The sequence below is a fragment of the Sorghum bicolor genome, chromosome 10 (genome assembly GCF_000003195.3).
Source record: "Sorghum bicolor cultivar BTx623 chromosome 10, Sorghum_bicolor_NCBIv3, whole genome shotgun sequence".
Classification (NCBI taxonomy): domain Eukaryota; kingdom Viridiplantae; phylum Streptophyta; class Magnoliopsida; order Poales; family Poaceae; genus Sorghum; species Sorghum bicolor.
In genome coordinates, this window is record NC_012879.2 from 17,195,138 (window position 1) to 17,212,760 (window position 17,623).

Here is a 17,623-nt window from a genome sequence, read left to right on the forward strand (position 1 = left end):
AGCATTGAGTGTGGTCAAGCTGTGTAGACCCTTAGGAGCTTGTCATGTGGTTAAAATCAAGATTCACTTGCACGTTCACTCATACATGCTACTTCTACTCTGGAAGTACCATCCACATATATCCACTCATTTCTATCTCTAGATTCACCTAAAATTATTCTACTCCTAATCTGGGAGAGAATAGCCAAAAATATTATCCTATCCCTGTTATTCCCTGTGAAATAAATGCTCGAGTTATCTTGGTTACTACCACTTGCTATATTATTTCAGGAGATGAGTGCTCTAGAAAAGAAAAAGAAAAAAATACGAGGAAATAAAAAGGGGCAAGTGCTCGGAACCTCGAAAGAAAAGAAAAAGTGAGATGAGAGGTAAAAATGGACAAGTGTCCGACAGTACAATTAGAGGTACAAGATACCCACCTGAGAGGAAAGAAAAAGAAAATATAGAGCATCTCATTCTCCCCAAAAAGCTTCAAAGTGCAAGAAAGGTATGTATCCCCCCAAAAGAGCAAAAGTAGAATTAGACTTTCACCATGATTATCATCATCATCACCATACACCATTCATTCGCCACACATGCACATCTTGATTTGACTTATTGACTTGTTTCTCTGGATCCATGGTTTGACTATGCAATAAATGTCTTGTAAGTATGTATTAGCTATCTCCCACCTATGAGCTCCAGATATCAAAACCTTATTAGAGTAGGGTGAGAGAGAAGGTAATATCACTATGCACTATACCAAAAATACCACATACTTTAAGAGAAGGCATATACCATTACTGCCTTGGTAAGGATCTAGAAATACCACAAAAGAGAGATTTGAGAGAGTCATATAAGGAATCTCTGAGCTTTATTTGAAAATCTACAAAAACTCCAAAGCTATAGCTGATCAAGAATAAGAGACATGGCGCTTGACTTGACCGTTCTATCTTTTAACTGCTCAAGACACAAGTGACGGTTACAAGCCCCATGGTGAAAGGTAAAATGAGTAAGTTTTAAGTCTTAACAGTTTATTCTAACTCAGAGAGGAGATCTTGCTTGAATGCGTGTGTACTTTTAAGGCATGAAACCACTGCAGAAACTCTTGAGTTCATCCTTGCTCAGGGTCGAGCAAGAGGTAAGCTTGGGGGAGTTTGTTGACGGTCCTTAAGTATCAATTATCAAATAAACAAAGAAAAGGATCCAAATGAAATCAACATCTAGACTTAGGGTTTTATCTGACAGAATTCCACGAGTTTTGGTGTTTGTCTATTTCTGCAGGGGGTTATCAGGAAATAAGGAAGAAAGTCCCACATGTCGGGATTACATAGAGATATCAACGCACCGCGCAATTTTCTACCATCTAGAAGACTCCAGAAGCCACGGGAAGGAAGCGGAGGCCGAAAGGGGCCAGGCCCAGGGCGCCCGCCCCCTGCTGGATCCTGTTCGGGACTCTCTTCGCACACGATGTTCCACCGACCTATTGGATCAAGGAAAACATAGTACCACATCACCTACCGACCCAAAAACGCATAGAGGAGGAGGACTATATAAGGAGACCCCCCTGGCCCCTGGAGAAGACAAGAAATTATCATAGAGATTTAGGGGTGCCCTCAAAGAAAAACCTCTTCTCTAAATAATATTTCTTTTTAGGCTTAGCAACCAATGTAAGTAGAAATAGATCTTCTAGTTTCTACTAGATTGAGAGAGATAGAGTGGAGGTGTAGATCGGAGGAAGGCCGGCTTGTCGGTGTCTACTCCGAGTTGTACCTGCGGGATCAAGTCTCCTAACCCGAGGCTTGCTTCTAAGATTCTTCAGTAATTCGACTTCTAATGTTAGTAAGTTCTTGCTTTATTGTTCTTTGGTTTATGAGTTTACTTTAATCCTCTTCCGGTTGAGTATTAGAGTAATCACTTGCTAGCGTAAACGTGGTGTTTAGGCTAGGGTACTCATAGATATCCCCTGACTAGCTGGACCGTGGTAGTAGTGAGGAACGTGACATTTCCGAGTTACCTTTGTATCCCATATCTTGTTAGCAGGACGGGTAGGTTTATAGGTGCGGGTCGAACATCCTTTGTGTTGTCTAGATTCCGTGAGCCTCTCCAATAGAACAGTAGATCATCCTCACCAAGGTTAGAACGAGACTACGGTTGCAGTCTTCTCTATACATCACTCACATCGAGAAACATTCTTTGTAGCCTAAAGGGGTAGTAGCAATAGATTTGGTTAGTCAGATGCACCCTTTCTCCCAGTGGTAAAAATATAAATACGTTACTCTGGAAAACCTCCCGGGTGAAATGCTCACCGATATCCGTGCGCTTGCAGATCATTTCCTTATTGCGTTACCAAATATCAACACTATAGTCGCCCCTATCAACATGCCTCTGTAGTACCAACACTATAAACGCGCCTTTTCAACACGCGTCTGTAATACCAAAACATAGTTTGGCAGACGCTTGTGACCAACATGCGTCTGTAGTAAACGCTTATTACGCACGTTTCTTGACCTTGCCGGAGACTTACTACATACGCGCATCAGGGAGATGCGTCTGTAATAGTACTACTACAGACGCGCGTAAGTGATCGCATTTGTAGAGGGTGTGTGAATTTAATGTTTTTTCACATAGTGATACTTTAGTTTTTGAGCTGCAATAGTTGGTACGTCTAACATTTTGCGAGGTTCTTGACATCACAGAAGATCTTAGATGAGATTGCGTGCAACTTGAATGAACCGGGATGGCACCACATGCTGGAATTTTTTGACGACACTGGAATCATCAACCGTCTCACTGAGTGATTTTAGGTTCGTCACGAGGTTGGTGATGCGCATTGCCGAAGTCTTCGATGCTCTTTGCCTCCTTGAATCCGATGTTCTCGAGAACTCCTTCGGCAGCTTCTCACATTCACTTCCTTCACACCATCAACACCAAGCCACCAATCTTCATGGTTTGTACTGCCACCCATGCCTCCTTTATAGTCTTCTTGGTGCCCAGCATTCCCCACATCTCCTTCATCAATGATCTCACACACAAAAGTGAACTACAGTTGAAACTCTACCTGAGCGATCCGATCCGTTTTTCCCGGGGGCCACCGGCAGCCGCCGGCGGTGACCCAATCGCCCCTCCCTAGACTAGATTAGCCAATGGAAGATGCCCCCTGTGAAAATTGCACCGGCGATCCGACATGCCCTACGGAGAGCCACGGCGAAAGAACCAACTGGCGTCGATCATGCTCTGCGTATGGGCAGGTTCTGGACGCCCGAATTCAACTCTGATTCTGAATGCGAAGACCTTGGTGACGCGGATTCCATAGCGCTGCGCGTCCACCCGCCGTTGATGGCCTCTCCTGCGATCCCATCGATGGAAGCTTCGGCGATGCCGGTGATCCAGCCGGTGACGTCACCCTCCGCGACGAATGCTACTCTACTGCCTGGAGCCCAACCAACGCCGTCCTCTTCACGACCATTCAAACCGCCATGGAGGAATGTCTGGAAGGGGCCACCGCCTCCACCGCGAATCACGCCGCCATCAACCTTGGGCGATTATCTCCGCCCAGCAACCCAACGGGGTTCCGGGAGCCTAGGCAGCAGCTCTCCATATCGGAAGAGATTTGAGAGCCCGAACCAAAACCCAACTGGCCGCTCTCTGCAACCAGTTCGGCTAGACCGGTCTGTGCAGGCTCGGGCCAATCTAACGCCTAGGCCCATACCGGTCACACAGCTGCAGAACCAATCTCCATCACCGATCGTGTTTTGTCGTCCTTCACGGCGACTTGTAAACCCTACACTACCCCTCACAGCCTCCAGATCATACAGAGACGCCCTAATGGCAGGAGGAGACATGGGGAAGAGGTGGAGCTGGGAGACGATCAGCCGCGGAGCGCTGTCCGATCGCCGCACTGGTCGGGGACGGGGCTATGAAAGCCACGGACGCGGACGAGGACGCGAACAAACTGGCCGCGACCGTGGCCGTGACCGCGGTCATGGTGGACGGGGTGGACAGGCTACAGTTGGTGATCGAGACGGACCTGCAGCGACCTCCGCTGTGGGTTCACGAGGGCATGGCCGCGGTAACGCCATACCGTCGTTGATGCAAGACGCCAAGGCCGATGCCGGGGGTGTTTCTGGAGCTGCGCTCCGTGATGCCCGTGTTCAGAACCCCCTTGGAGATGGCAACGCTCGTGTTGCTCAGGTGGCTACCGGCAAGGGGGACGGGGACGACCAAGGCAAGAAGAGAAAGCGCAACCAAGCTTCGAAGAGGGAGTGTGCTATCTGCTGCGAAGAACACTTCACCAACCAGTGCCCTCTACTGCGTGGTCCCAAACCGGCGGTCGCATTTTGTGGCGCCGCTGAGGATGGGACAGGCTTCTTCCAGATCCAAACCGCAAGGAACAATCAAATCGTGGACAACTTTCAGTCGACGACCGCAGCTCTCATTTCAGTGGAAGCGAGCGAGGTTTCTGCTCAGTTGCTTCAGGCAGAGCTGGCGCGGATTATTCCTGTGCGTTGGGAGTGGGAGGTTCAGCAGCAAGGTGACTCTTTTGTTGTTCCGTTTCCATCCATGCACGAGCTGGAACGTATGGTTGCTATCCGCACAATCACTACGAAAAACAAAGAAGGCACTATTGTGTTTGAAAATTTTGTGGAAGATGTGCAACCCATCAAGGTTTTGGAGCAAGTCTGGATCACAGTGACAAGGGTTCCCAGGATTCTTAGAGCCTTTCTTCCTCTGTGGGCAGTGGGCTCCGTCGTTGGGGCCACCCAAAAGGTGGATATGGTACATCTCCGGGCTACGGGTCAGGTGCGCATACTTGTTGCGGTCATTGATACTATGAAGATCCCTAAGTATGCTGACGTCTGTGCCGGATGCGACATTTACCGCCTTTATTTCAAGCCTGATGAAGCTCCACAGGAGGATGAGTCTGATCCGGAGGAGGATGATGACTTATTGGGGGATGAGGATAAGCAAGCTGATGGAGACCGTGTGATGAAGGATGCGGAGGACCAAAACCCTTCAAACCCGCAGGCCAATAACTCACCTAAGAAGTCTTCAGAACCCCCTCAGAAATTCCCCCTCATCAGCAGGCAGCCTTGGTGAATGAGTGCCTAGACTTGGCTGTTGATGATCTTCTAAACGAGATGAGTTGGAAAGTTATGCTCGCAGCAGATGATGGAGCTGATAGGAAGACTTACTCTCCTTTGACAGAAGAAGAAATATCAGCTTATAATATTTTAAAAAAGGCCTCTAACAACTTTCATCGTTCTTCTTTTGTGTCACAATCAATGAAGACCTTGAACAGTGTTGTTCCTCCCGACACTTTCGACGTCACAACGGAGGTCAACTTGGGGAGCTCTACCCTGTCGCCCACTCAGGCAGTGGACAGTGAACCTGTCCGCCCTGCAGGAGAGGGCACGGCTCCTCCAGCATCGCCGACCATGGGGGGCTCATCAACCATCGCTCACTATCCGTCGGCGAGCGATTTTGACTTGCTGCCAGGAGACGGTGGCGGGAGTTCCGCTGCCCCATTATGACCGAGACGGAGGTGGGGGGTTCGACATCACTCCTCACCCCCCATCCTTCGGATCATGACTGTACCCTGCTGCTCGGGGACAGTAGCGACAACACCGCTGCACAAGACTCTGCACAAGACTTGGCCATCACGACGGAGATTGCTGCACCAACGGAGTCTGCTGCACCGATTACTGCACAAGCTAATGTCGAGGCCCCTACCTTGCCGCTAGCCACCCACTCCATGCAGGGTGTCTCCTCGTCAATGCTGTTGACTGCGGCACCTGCACCCCTCCTTGGCTCTCTGTTGGAGGACGGGCAGTCTTCGTCTACACCTGCTGCACCATCCGTGAAGCAGATGGGGGCTGCTGTCCCACCGTCCAATACGCTGGAGGAATCCCCACCCCCCTTGGCCAGGGACGCTGTGGTGGCAAGCGCTGCCCCTTCTGCTGCTTCACCACCAAATGCTGGACTCATCAAACTCGCTCAAGTTGCCGCACCTATCAAAGAACTACGCCGGAGCAACAGAATCGCAGCGATGGCGGATGTGCATGCCCTTCACAAGGCCGACCGGTTGACAACAAAGAAGAACCTCGAATTTCCAGGTAATTCTTTTATTAACTTCCCAGTTTCAAAAGTTGTTTCAAACCTTGGTAGGGTAGGCATCAACATAGGCTCTTCGGATGTTGTAGCTATTAAAAATTTAGAGGTAGACAGATTAGTTCTTCATGCTAATCAAACCAAGAGTTCCCCTAAACACACTAGCTATAACTTAGAAAGTGATGAGGAGCGGGAAAATCAACTTGATGCAATTCTCAGCCACGCTTGTGGAGATCAAAATGAGAATTTGCTAGAGGCGGAGGGTGATCAAATCATAGATCTCTCTCCTCTTCGCCGCAAGAAAAAATATAACAATGCCAAAATACTTCACAAGGGAAAACTTCCCAAGAAGCCAAAGGCCCCCTCTAAAATTATTATATAATGAAGGGACTGTTTTGGAATAGCAGAGGTCTTGCAGACTTGGCTAAACATAGATTTTTGGCAGAATTAGTTAAGGAGGAGCAAATTAATTTTATCGCTCTCTCTGAGACTGGGCGGGATTTTTTCCCAGATCATGTCCTCAAAAATCTTTGCGGAGGACAAGATTTTCTTTGGCACACCATGGCACCACACGGTAGATCCGGGGGTATCCTGCTTGGTGTGGATTTGAATATTTTCGACATTAGAGCCATTGATGAGGGAGATTTTTACGTAAAATTCACCCTACGACTCAAGTCAAATGACTTTAAATTTGTGCTATATACAGTATATGGACCAGCACAACCACAAAATAAGAGTGCTTTCTTAGTAGAACTCGCCAACATGTGCTCCAAAGAAACCCTGCCATATACAATAGGAGGGGATTTCAACATAATGCGAAGACCAGAAGAGAAGAGTTCTGGGGACTTTGATCCTAAATGGCCTAATCTTTTTAATGCTGTCATAGAATCTCTAGATCTTAAGGAGATTGCTATGACAGGTCGCCAATTCACTTGGGCAGGGCCAGGAGATAATCCAACTCTTGAAAAGTTAGATAGAGTTCTCGTCAGCACTGAATGGGAAATCATGTTCCCCTTGACAACAGTACAAACTAGGGATGGGAATATTTCAGACCACACTCCCCTAGTATTAAATACAGGTGCTTCAACCCACCAAACCCACACCCGTCCTTTCAAATTTGAGAGGGGATGGTTGATAAGAGATGGATTCTATGATATGGTTGCAAATATCTGGCAATCTCCATGCTCTAGATCCACCCCACTAGAACGTTGGCAGTTCAAGATCCGCAGACTACGACAATATCTAAGGGGTTGGGCGAAACACACTGCAGGGTCATATCGAAAAGAAAAAAAAGACTCTGCTAGTCCTGTTGGATAACCTAGACAAAAAGGCAGAAATTTCTCTCTTATCTGATCAAGAGATTAACCTAAAGCATTATCTAAAAGAACGCTTAGTTAACCTTCTCAGGGAAGAAGAATTAAAGTGGTATGAGAGAGCCAAGGTTAAAACCCTTTTAGAAGGGGATGCTAACACTAGGTTCTTTCATCTAGTTGCCAATGGCAAACACCGTAAGCAACATATCTACAAACTTGAAAATGATCAAGGTGTTGTGATCGGTGATGAGTAACTTAAAAACCACATAACGACTTATTATAAAGACCTTTTTGGCCAGCCAGAAAATTGCGATATCTCACTTAGGGAAGACCAAAACTTGGATATCCCACAGGTATCACTGGAAGAAAACGATATCCTTGTTAGCCCCTTCTCAGAATCTGGAGTGAGGGAAGCAGTCTTCCAGATGGAGCATAATAAAGCTCCAGGCCCTGATGGTTTTCCCGCGGAATTCTACCAGGTTTTTTGGGGAGTTATCAAAGATGATCTTCTTCCCCTATTTGCTGAGCTGCATAGGGAAGCTCTGGATCTCTACAGCCTGAATTTTGGTATTATTACCTTAATTCCAAAAGTGAGTAATGCCATAAAAATTCAGCAGTATAGGACAATTTGTGTCCTTAATGTGAGCTTTAAAATATTCACTAAAGTGGGTACAAATAGGCTTAATATGGTAGCTAAAACAGTGGTCAGACCAACACAGACTGCCTTTATGCCGGGTAGAAACATAATGGAAGGAGTCGTTATCTTACATGAAACCATCCATGAGCTTCACACCAAAAAGAGAGACGGTGTCATTTTCAAAATTGACTTTGATAAGGCATACGACAAGGTTAGATGGTCCTTCCTACAACAAACGCTACGAATGAAAGGTTTCTCCCCCAAATGGTGTCGGTGGGTTCAATCTATGGTCTCTGGTGGAAGCGTGAGGATCATAGTCAATGATGACTTAGGACCACACTTCCAAACCAAACGGGGACTCAGACAGAGAGACCCCATGTCACCTATCTTATTTAACATTGTTGCCGATATGCTTGCCCTGATTATTAATAGAGCAAAGGCCGATGGTCAGCTAAGAGGTGTTGTCCCCCACCTTATAGATGATGGTCTGTCCATATTACAATATGCAGATGACACCATTATCTTTATCCAACACAACCCAGAACAAGCACAGAATCTGAAACTGTTGCTTTGCGCTTTTGAACAGCTATATGGGCTGAAGATCAACTTCCACAAGAGCGAAATCTTCTGTTATGGTGCAGCTAAATAGATGGAATCATATTATACTAGTCTCTTTGGATGCAACGCAGGGGAATATCCCTTCAGATACTTAGGGATCCCAATGCACCATAGAAAACTCCTGAACTCTGAATGGAGAAAGGTGGAAGATCGCTTTAAACATAAACTCTCCTGTTGGAAAGCGGAATACCTGTCTTATGGGGGAAGACTAGTTCTGCTTAATTCTGTCTTAAGCAGCCTACCCATTTTTATGATGTCCTTCTTTGAGATCCCTAAAGGGGTCATTAAAAACTTAGATCATTACTGATCAAGTTTCTTCTGGCAAGGCTCGTCAAACAAACATAGATATCTACTTGCCAAATGGGACATTTTATGTCGTCCTAAGGACCAAGGGGGATTAGGTATTCTAAATTTAAAACTGCAAAATAAATGCCTTCTAGCCAAATGGTTGGTTAACTTACTTAACACAGAAGGTATTTGGCAATCTCTTTTAAGGAATAAATACCTAAGATCCAAAACCCTAACTCAAGTGGCAGCAAAACCCAACGACTCTCATTTTTAGAGGGGTCTCATGCATATCAAAGATGAGGTGCTGCATAATGGTTCTTTTGATATTAAGGATGGAACCAACACTAGGTTTTGGGATGATACATGGGTGGGAGATAAGCCACTTAAAGTGAAATATCCATCCTTATATAATATAGTGCGGGATCCTCATGCAACAGTCTCAAAAGTGTTGACTACTAGACCCCTAAACATCTCTTTTACAAGGGCACTGGTGGGTAATAAACTTACATAGTGGCTTAGTTTAGTAGCACGGATCTCAAATGTCAAATTGGTGGAAGGTTCGGACTATTTCAGATGGAGGCTAACCAATTCTGGTTTATTCTCTGTCCGCTCTTTATATCTCTATAATATGGATACACAAACACCTTTTCGGCATAAGAAGATCTGGAAGATGAAAATTCCTCTAAAAATTAAGATATTTCTCTGGTTTTTGCAAAGAGGTGTCGTTTTAACCAAAGACAACCTCGCCAGGAAAAATTGGAAGGGAAGTCAGAATTGCATTTGCTGTAATGGGATGACTGTCCCCTTACCAAGACGATATGGAGGATTATCTTCTTTGCTGCTAGGTTGACCCAACCTAGATCAATCAACCACATGTTCGGTGGTTGGCTATCTAATCAAAATAAAAGGATTAAAAATCTGATCTGGGTGGGGGTGGCTGCCATATACTGGACAATTTGGAGATGTCGTAATGATGTTATTTTTAATCAAATGAAATCTAACTCTATTATGCAGATAATTTTCAGAGGAGCATACTGGCTACGAACTTGGGCCCCGTTGCAGCATGATGAGACAGCCGCGGACGCACTCTCAACGATGAGCAAGAAATTAGAAGTAATTGCTTTAGAGTTATCCAATAAAGGCTGGAAACATAATTATTGTTTGAACTAGCGTCCTGGTCTATCTATAAGACTAAGGCTTCTCTTTCTTTTTTTCTCAAAACTCTGTAACAATTGTTTGTGTACATCCCCTGGATGTAGAGGCCAGATATTTTTATCCATTATCTAAAAAAAAATCAGCGCGCTCATGGCTTGATGGTTGATTAAGTGCCAGATCAAAGTTCCTAGATCGATTGCCTCCAAGATCTCCATCACCTCTTAGTGATTTGCATCAACATTGCCCACTCCACATAGTTTGTGAGAATTAACATCGCCTATGCTAGAGAACTCTTCTTGACACCTTGCAATGCCACGCTGGAGCCTAGTCTTCTGTCGCCCATCTTCTTCGTCTCGGCTCACTGCCGCCTCTTTAGTCAATGGGGATGAGAGGTGAGAGCACTATGTCCCCCACGGCTCTCCTCCGTCACCAGCCGCAACCACGGCTGATGTCTTTTCGCAAATTCTTACATTGCCATAGTGATGGGCCATTTATTTTCATACCTGGTAGCGGCGCGAGTACATGTGCTATGATGAATTTTGCCCACACATATAATAATCAAAGTTCTGATGGCGGCGATTTAGAATTAAAACATGTACGTGTGTCATTTACAAGAAAAAAGATGGGGCGTACGTGGCAAAGCAGCAACACAAACGACAAATAGGAAATCTTGTCCCTACTAATTAAGAGTTTGAGGACTCCTGGAACCTGATAATAACAAGACATTTCATCTTAGCAGGCTTCGCGGCCTCACGGCGGATATCTGTGAATCCAAGTTGAGACATGCTTATATAATTCATCTACGATAAGTTAGTTCATCATCCGCCTGTCCTTTGTTCAGAGTGCACATATTTCCATGGCTTCTCCTCTGCTTCTGTTGGTTGTCTTGTGTAGCTACTGCTGCTACATCGCTCTTGGAGGCAACGAGCATGGGTTTGCCGTGGTGCAACGCAGGTCTTATGATTCAGAAACAGTATGCTCAGCATCCAAAGGTACTTGTCTACGTGACCTCAATTTCGGCGGCGTCACTTGTTTGGCGGCCTGCACACTTGTGATTAATAAGTTACCATACACATGATGAGTTTCAGTGAACCTGGAGCCGAGCAGCGCCACTGTGTCAATGTCACTAGTGCACCGGTACGGCCCATGCGCGCCGTCACAGTACTCTAACGTGCCGACGCCGTCCATCTCCGAGACGCTCCGCCGTAGCCGCGCCCGCACGAACTACATCATGAGCCAAGCGTCCAAGAGCATGGGCATGGGCATGGCGAGTACACCAGACGACGATGATGCCGCCGTGACCATCCCGACCCGCCTAGGCGGTTTTGTGGACTCGCTAGAGTACGTCGTCACGCTGGGCTTCGGCACGCCGTCCGTGCCGCAGGTGCTCCTCATGGACACCGGCAGCGACGTCTCGTGGGTGCAGTGCACGCCGTGCAACTCCACCAAGTGCTACCCGCAGAAGGATCCTCTCTTCGATCCAAGCAAGTCCTCCACGTACGCTCCCATCGCCTGCAACACCGACGCGTGCCGGAAGCTCGGAGACCACTACCACAACGGCTGCACGAGCGGCGGCACCCAGTGCGGATACTCCGTCGAGTACGCCGACGGTTCGCATTCGAGGGGCGTGTACAGCAACGAGACGCTGACACTCGCTCCGGGGATCACCGTCGAGGATTTCCATTTCGGCTGTGGCCGCGACCAGCGCGGTCCCAGCGACAAGTACGACGGCCTCTTGGGTCTTGGAGGCGCCCCGGTGTCGCTCGTCGTGCAGACGTCTTCGGTTTACGGCGGCGCCTTCTCGTACTGCCTCCCGGCGCTGAACAGCGAAGCCGGGTTCCTAGTCCTCGGCTCGCCGCCGAGCGGCAACAAGTCGGCCTTCGTGTTCACTCCGATGCGGCACCTGCCGGGGTATGCAACGTTTTACATGGTGACGATGACAGGCATCAGCGTGGGAGGGAAGCCGCTGCACATCCCGCAATCGGCGTTCCGTGGTGGCATGATCATAGACTCCGGCACGGTCGACACGGAGCTCCCAGAAACAGCGTACAACGCGCTGGAGGCAGCACTGCGGAAGGCCTTGAAGGCGTACCCCCTGGTGCCAAGCGATGACTTTGACACCTGCTACAACTTTACGGGTTACAGCAATATCACCGTGCCGAGGGTCGCGTTCACGTTCAGTGGCGGCGCCACCATCGACCTCGACGTCCCCAATGGGATTCTGGTGAACGACTGCCTCGCCTTCCAGGAGTCAGGGCCAGACGACGGTCTCGGCATCATCGGCAACGTGAATCAGCGCACTCTAGAGGTGCTGTACGATGCTGGCCGTGGTAACGTCGGATTCCGAGCCGGTGCATGCTGAAGTACATGTGTTGTGGTGCTAGATAGTGCATAGGAACGTCTGGCTCATGATCGTGCTTGTTATTGATATCGTGCTTGTGATGCTTTGCAAACGCGTTCCTGATATATTAAGCATTTTCTTTACAACCTCTTCAGTGATTGGGGCAAGCAAGCTGACAATCAGGCACAACTAATTATATACTGATAAGATAACATCCTATATTTCTTCTAGACGTTCTCTAATCTGGCAAGAAAACTAGAATAAACTAACTTCATATGTGAATGTCAGAAAGTACTAAATTTTCCACAAATTTAAAGGTCTTACTGTGATCCATATATATGAAAAGTGGAGGAAGCTGTCTTTTCTTGTTTGATAAGTGGCTAAATCAGACCTGGCCACAACTGCTTCAAAAATCCATGATATTGCCCATTAACATATCAAAGGAAAGACTGGACCTACTTGCAAGAACTTTTTGCTGCTGTAAAGGATCATTTCCCTTCACATACGTTGGTTTACCCCTTGGGCTCACTAAACCAAGAATTCAAGATTATTTGCCAGTGATAAACAAGTGTGAAAAGAGGTTTGGAAGTGTTTCAAGTTTTCTCTCACAAGCTGGATGGCTAGGGCTCACAAATGCTATCTTCACTTCACTACCAACGTTTGACATGTGCACTTTGGCCCTGCCTAAGACTCCAATCAAGAGAATTGATAGCTTTAGGAAAGCATTGTCTATGGAGGGGAACAATATCATTGCTAGAAAGCCACCAAAACCAGCCTCGAAAATTGTATTAAAACCAAAGGAGGAAGGAGGTTTAGGGGTCATCAATATTGAGGAGCAAAACAAAGCTTTGTTGTCAAAGAACTTACACAAATTCTTCAACAGGCAAGAAATCCCCTGGGTACAGCTTCTATGGGAGAAACAGTACAAAAATGAAAACCTACCAAAGCATGTGAAGAAGGGGTCATACTGGTGGAGAGATAATCTCAAAAACCTAGAACAGTACAAGGAAATGACAGCGGTAGAAACCAGATGTGGGAGCACCATTCTTTCTGGCAAGACAGCTGGGGCTGGGGATGGAGTTCAAGATCTAAAATCCCAGGCACCGCAGCTGTTTTCCTTTGCGAAGAAGAAATCTATCTCAGTACAAAAGGCACTTAATCAAGAGACTTTCTCCCAGCTCTTCCATCTACCACTTTTGATAAAATGCAAAATGCTCCACAATTTGTCTGAAGTACAACTAGGGACATTTGGAAGTATAATTTGGGAACCGATTTCCGCTCATCACAGGTCTACAAAACCTTCATACGGCACTCTCAGATTCATGATGTTTATCAATGGCTTTGGAAATGTCTTTGTCAACCTAAACACAAAGTGTTTTTTTGGCTTCTCGTCAAGGATAGGTTGAGCACGAAACATTCTAAAGAGAAAGAACATGTTGTTGGGGGTTTACTCCCACAACGTGTAACGATTGTGGGGAGCACAACATATAAGGTTGGGGGAGTCCTCACCTATCAGGCTAGTCTTTTAGGTCGAATTGGGCCCAAAGGCCTTATATGTTGTCAGCTCCGATGGACCCGGGACATGTGGCGCGCAGGCTCGCGGTAGCTAGCCCGGCCGGCTTCAAGCCAACTCCAAGATCGAGAACTCGGTGGACACTACCGGTTCTAACAATTGCTACCGGGGCCAGTACCCGAGGTCAGAAATCAAAACCAGGGGAGCAAGAGCTCCATCTAATCTCGGAAAGGTCACAAGTGGCAGAACCACCCTATGTGTGACTAAGGGGGAGATTATTGGGGGTTTAGTCCCACATCGTGTAATGATGGTGGGGGAGTCCTTACCTATCATACTAGTCTTTTGGATTGAGTTGGACCCAAGGCCTTATATGTTATCAACTCCGGTAGACTCGGAACCTATAGAGCGCAGGCTTGCGGTAGCGAGCTAGGCCGGCTTCAAGCCAACTCCAAGATCGAGAACTCGGTGGACACTACCAGTTCTAACACATGTACCTAGATTCCTATAATTGTGTTCTTTGTTTACAAAACACAGAAGAGACCTGTGAACACCTGTTCTCGCAGTGTCAATTTGCATGGCAGTGCTGGAGATTAATACACATTGACATTCCTCCGAATGAGGATTTTCCGGAGGTGACTTTATATCTCAGGAAGAGGCTACAGTCACAGTTTTTCCTGCCAGCGGTTATACTCATCTGTAGGACAAATTCGGACAGCAAATGACTTGATCTTCTGAGGAATTCAGCCGACTGTTCACAATGGTAGAAGAGTTTTCAACAAGGAAATCCTCTTGATGTTGCATAGAGTAAAGTCAAGTTTAGGTACTCAGTTTGATCAATGGATACAAACACTGGTGTAATTCTTAGGCTGAGCCTGATTGTTTCTTGAACTTTTTGTACTAGTTTGCAAACTTTTCTTTTGGTCCCTCCAGTTCCATAAAAAACACTCTAGAGCTCCTTTCTTTGCAACAAATACTCATCTAAGTTGATTGAGCTTTCAAAGAAGATGACTTCTCTTCGCTTTTTCACTTGCCAGTCTCCCGAGTTGTCTTCTCATAAATGTAAAAGCGTCTTACATTACCACAAAAATGATTTTTCGAGGCACTGCCCAAATATTAATCTAGGCGTTTATAAAATTTAACTGCCTTGATTAATGCCTGGCGATTAACGAAGGAGGGTTCTATCCGCGGAGGCGGTTGGAAAATGCCCGCCTTCAAAAATGGATTTTATGGAGACGGTCTTCTTAAGAAAATCATCTCTAAAAATGTTATATTTTTGGAGGTGTTTGTACATTTATTTTCACAGGCGGTCGCACTGTAAGGCCCGTTGTAAAAAATAGTGGCTCAATAGACAGCCCATCTTAACCCAATAACACGCTCGTTGTATATATACGGAGAGTTTGGGTGTCATTCTCACTTATCCACATCCATCTCTCTCCCTCCCCCATTGCTGCACATCACTACTCTCTCCACTATCGACTCAGTCCTCACGAGCACTGAGCCGCCCTTGTCTCGTCTTTCAGGCACATGCAGGGCCCTCTCTCTCGTGTGTCAATGGTGGTCGCTCCCTCTCTCTCCTCACGCGCAAAGTGCTCAAACCCTGGCAGGTGCCGTCTCTCGTAATGGTGGGGCCTCTTGCAATGACGAGGCATGAGGCATGGCGCATGGCTCCCGTCCTCCAACAGCAGCATGGGTTGCAGGTGTGGGGCCTCCAGTCGCGGCGTCTATGGCCGGGGATCATGGATTCGTCATCGGCACATCGTACGGTTCCCGTCCTCTTGTAGCAGTGTGAGCCTCCGTGGCAGTGCGTAGGGCCAGGGCTCGCAGATCTAGCATTGGGGCTTGCGGATTTGGCACCCAATGGCAATGAGGGCGTGGATCTAGCGACCATCCATGTCGATCCGGCCACTAGCAGCGCCATGGCTGTGGATTCAGCCACCACCGATGCAGATCCAGCCACCGGTGGCGGCGGCTTTCCTAAAAAGAGGGCTCAGTGTTACGCATATGCTTTTTTGCTTTTTTATCTATTAACTGAGGCAGGCATTGTAAGGTATCTTCTTCGTTAATTAATGTGGCGGAACCTCCTAAGTAGTTGGGCCCACCGACACCGATCATTGTCCCAGGGACCTCTGACAGTGATGCCGGGATCCTTCTACTCTAGAAGCCCGGTGAGCATCCCAGGACGCCCATTCCACCGCTACCTGTGGCGTATCAACCAAGCTCGTCCTGACCACTAGCGATGGTCAATTAACGAGACTTCTTCTTCTCGCCCTTACAGGATAGCAAGTGGCCACCTTAACATCAGGATCATTCGTTGCGAAGGCATTGCAGTATCAACAACGAGATATAACCAAAATAGCATTTCGGAGTAAAACAGCGGAAGCATTAAATAACTTAATTTACAAAGTAGTTCTTCCAAGTAGTAAAGTGTTATTACAAGCCAGGTCCAGCGGAGCAACTTAAACCTTAGTATACAGATTACAAATTTACAGACCCTGCCCATGGGTCACGCTTACTCCTCCTCGTCGTCAACTTCGACGACGGTCACACAATAGGGTCCGAAACAAGTCGGCTCCTGAGCTTCACCTGCAATAGGGGTTATAAAACCCTGAGTACTGGAGTACTCAACAAGACTTACCCGGCAGAAAAAGAGGAGAACTTAGGAATGCAGGCTCAGGGTAGACAAGGGGTGGCTGAGCAAGGAGCCAAATTGTTTTGCTGAAAAGCTTACTCATAGTGCATCCTTACTTTCAAGTTTTAACCACGAATTCCTCTCCTTAAGAGGCAGAGGAGTTCGAGGACAGTCTATCTAGTTGCTTTTCACAGATAGGTCTGTAAATCCCTAGTCCTTAATAAAAGTATTGTCCATCCAACGGCCATAGCTTCATGTCACTCTGAGTCCGGGAATTAGGATCCGAACCTCATGAGACATTTTCCCCTTTTTCATTTTACAGCTTAGTTGCATATTTAACTACGATGAGGGTCGAAGGAATTGAGTCTCCCAATCGGGGAGCAACGACAATTCGAATCGCTTAGCAATCCAGCTGGAGTTCCTAACCACCCGACATATGTAGAACCAAATCTTGCATATGTCAACCCAAATCTAGCTCTCCCCAGATCTGACCGGGTTCGCGGCACCCGAGACCACAGTACCCCACCATCCAGCCCATTTGCCAGGAGGGTACATGCTACTCTCGCCATCGCTCCACGCCCAGTGCGCGAGTAGCCGTTCTCGTCGAGGAATCACAAGACCGGGCTTACCGAGGGCAAGTGGCTAGTACTACAAATTCTCAACCCAGCAGGCCCTCAACGGACCGGTTCTTAATCGACACGGTTGGAGACACTACTTTAAGACTCCATTCTTAAAGCAAGTCCACCGACCGGTCTCAAGTTGAAACATCATTGACCATAAAAGTATTCCACAACAACCCTTCAAACTTTCATGTTTGAAAACCTATCTAGTAGCAAGGCTAAGCATCACTACGCAGTTTTAAAATAAAACAGGTGCCAAGGACAAGATAACAAATATCAAGGTAGTAAATGCAACAGGAAGGTTATACCCAATTCTTGACTACGTAATGCAGCAATTTCAATTCATAAGTGATAAAAGATTTTAAATATTCAAGAAAGGGTTAAATGCATCCGGGGCTTGCCTTGGTTGCAGAGCTGAG

General features: G+C 47.0%; 1 protein-coding gene across 1 annotated transcript; it reads left to right on the forward strand.

Annotated features, from left to right (window-relative positions):
• On the forward strand, positions 5,510 to 12,463 carry LOC8072846 (aspartyl protease family protein At5g10770). Its single transcript, XM_002436894.2, has 4 exons — positions 5,510 to 6,095; positions 8,627 to 8,675; positions 10,996 to 11,093; positions 11,190 to 12,463. Exons 1-4 carry the CDS (start codon positions 5,510 to 5,512, stop codon positions 12,461 to 12,463), a joined length of 2,007 nt encoding a protein of 668 aa, XP_002436939.2.

Bases quoted from the DNA above. Each gene is read 5' to 3' on its own strand.
- LOC8072846 (XM_002436894.2), top strand. From the start codon at position 5,510: ATGACCGAGACGGAGGTGGGGGGTTCGACATCACTCCTCACCCCCCAT. The intron at 6,096-8,626 runs GTAATTCTTTTA...GCTTTTGAACAG, and splicing joins GAAGAACCTCGAATTTCCAG to CTATATGGGCTGAAGATCAA. The intron at 8,676-10,995 runs GTGCAGCTAAAT...TGTCTTGTGTAG, and splicing joins GAGCGAAATCTTCTGTTATG to CTACTGCTGCTACATCGCTC.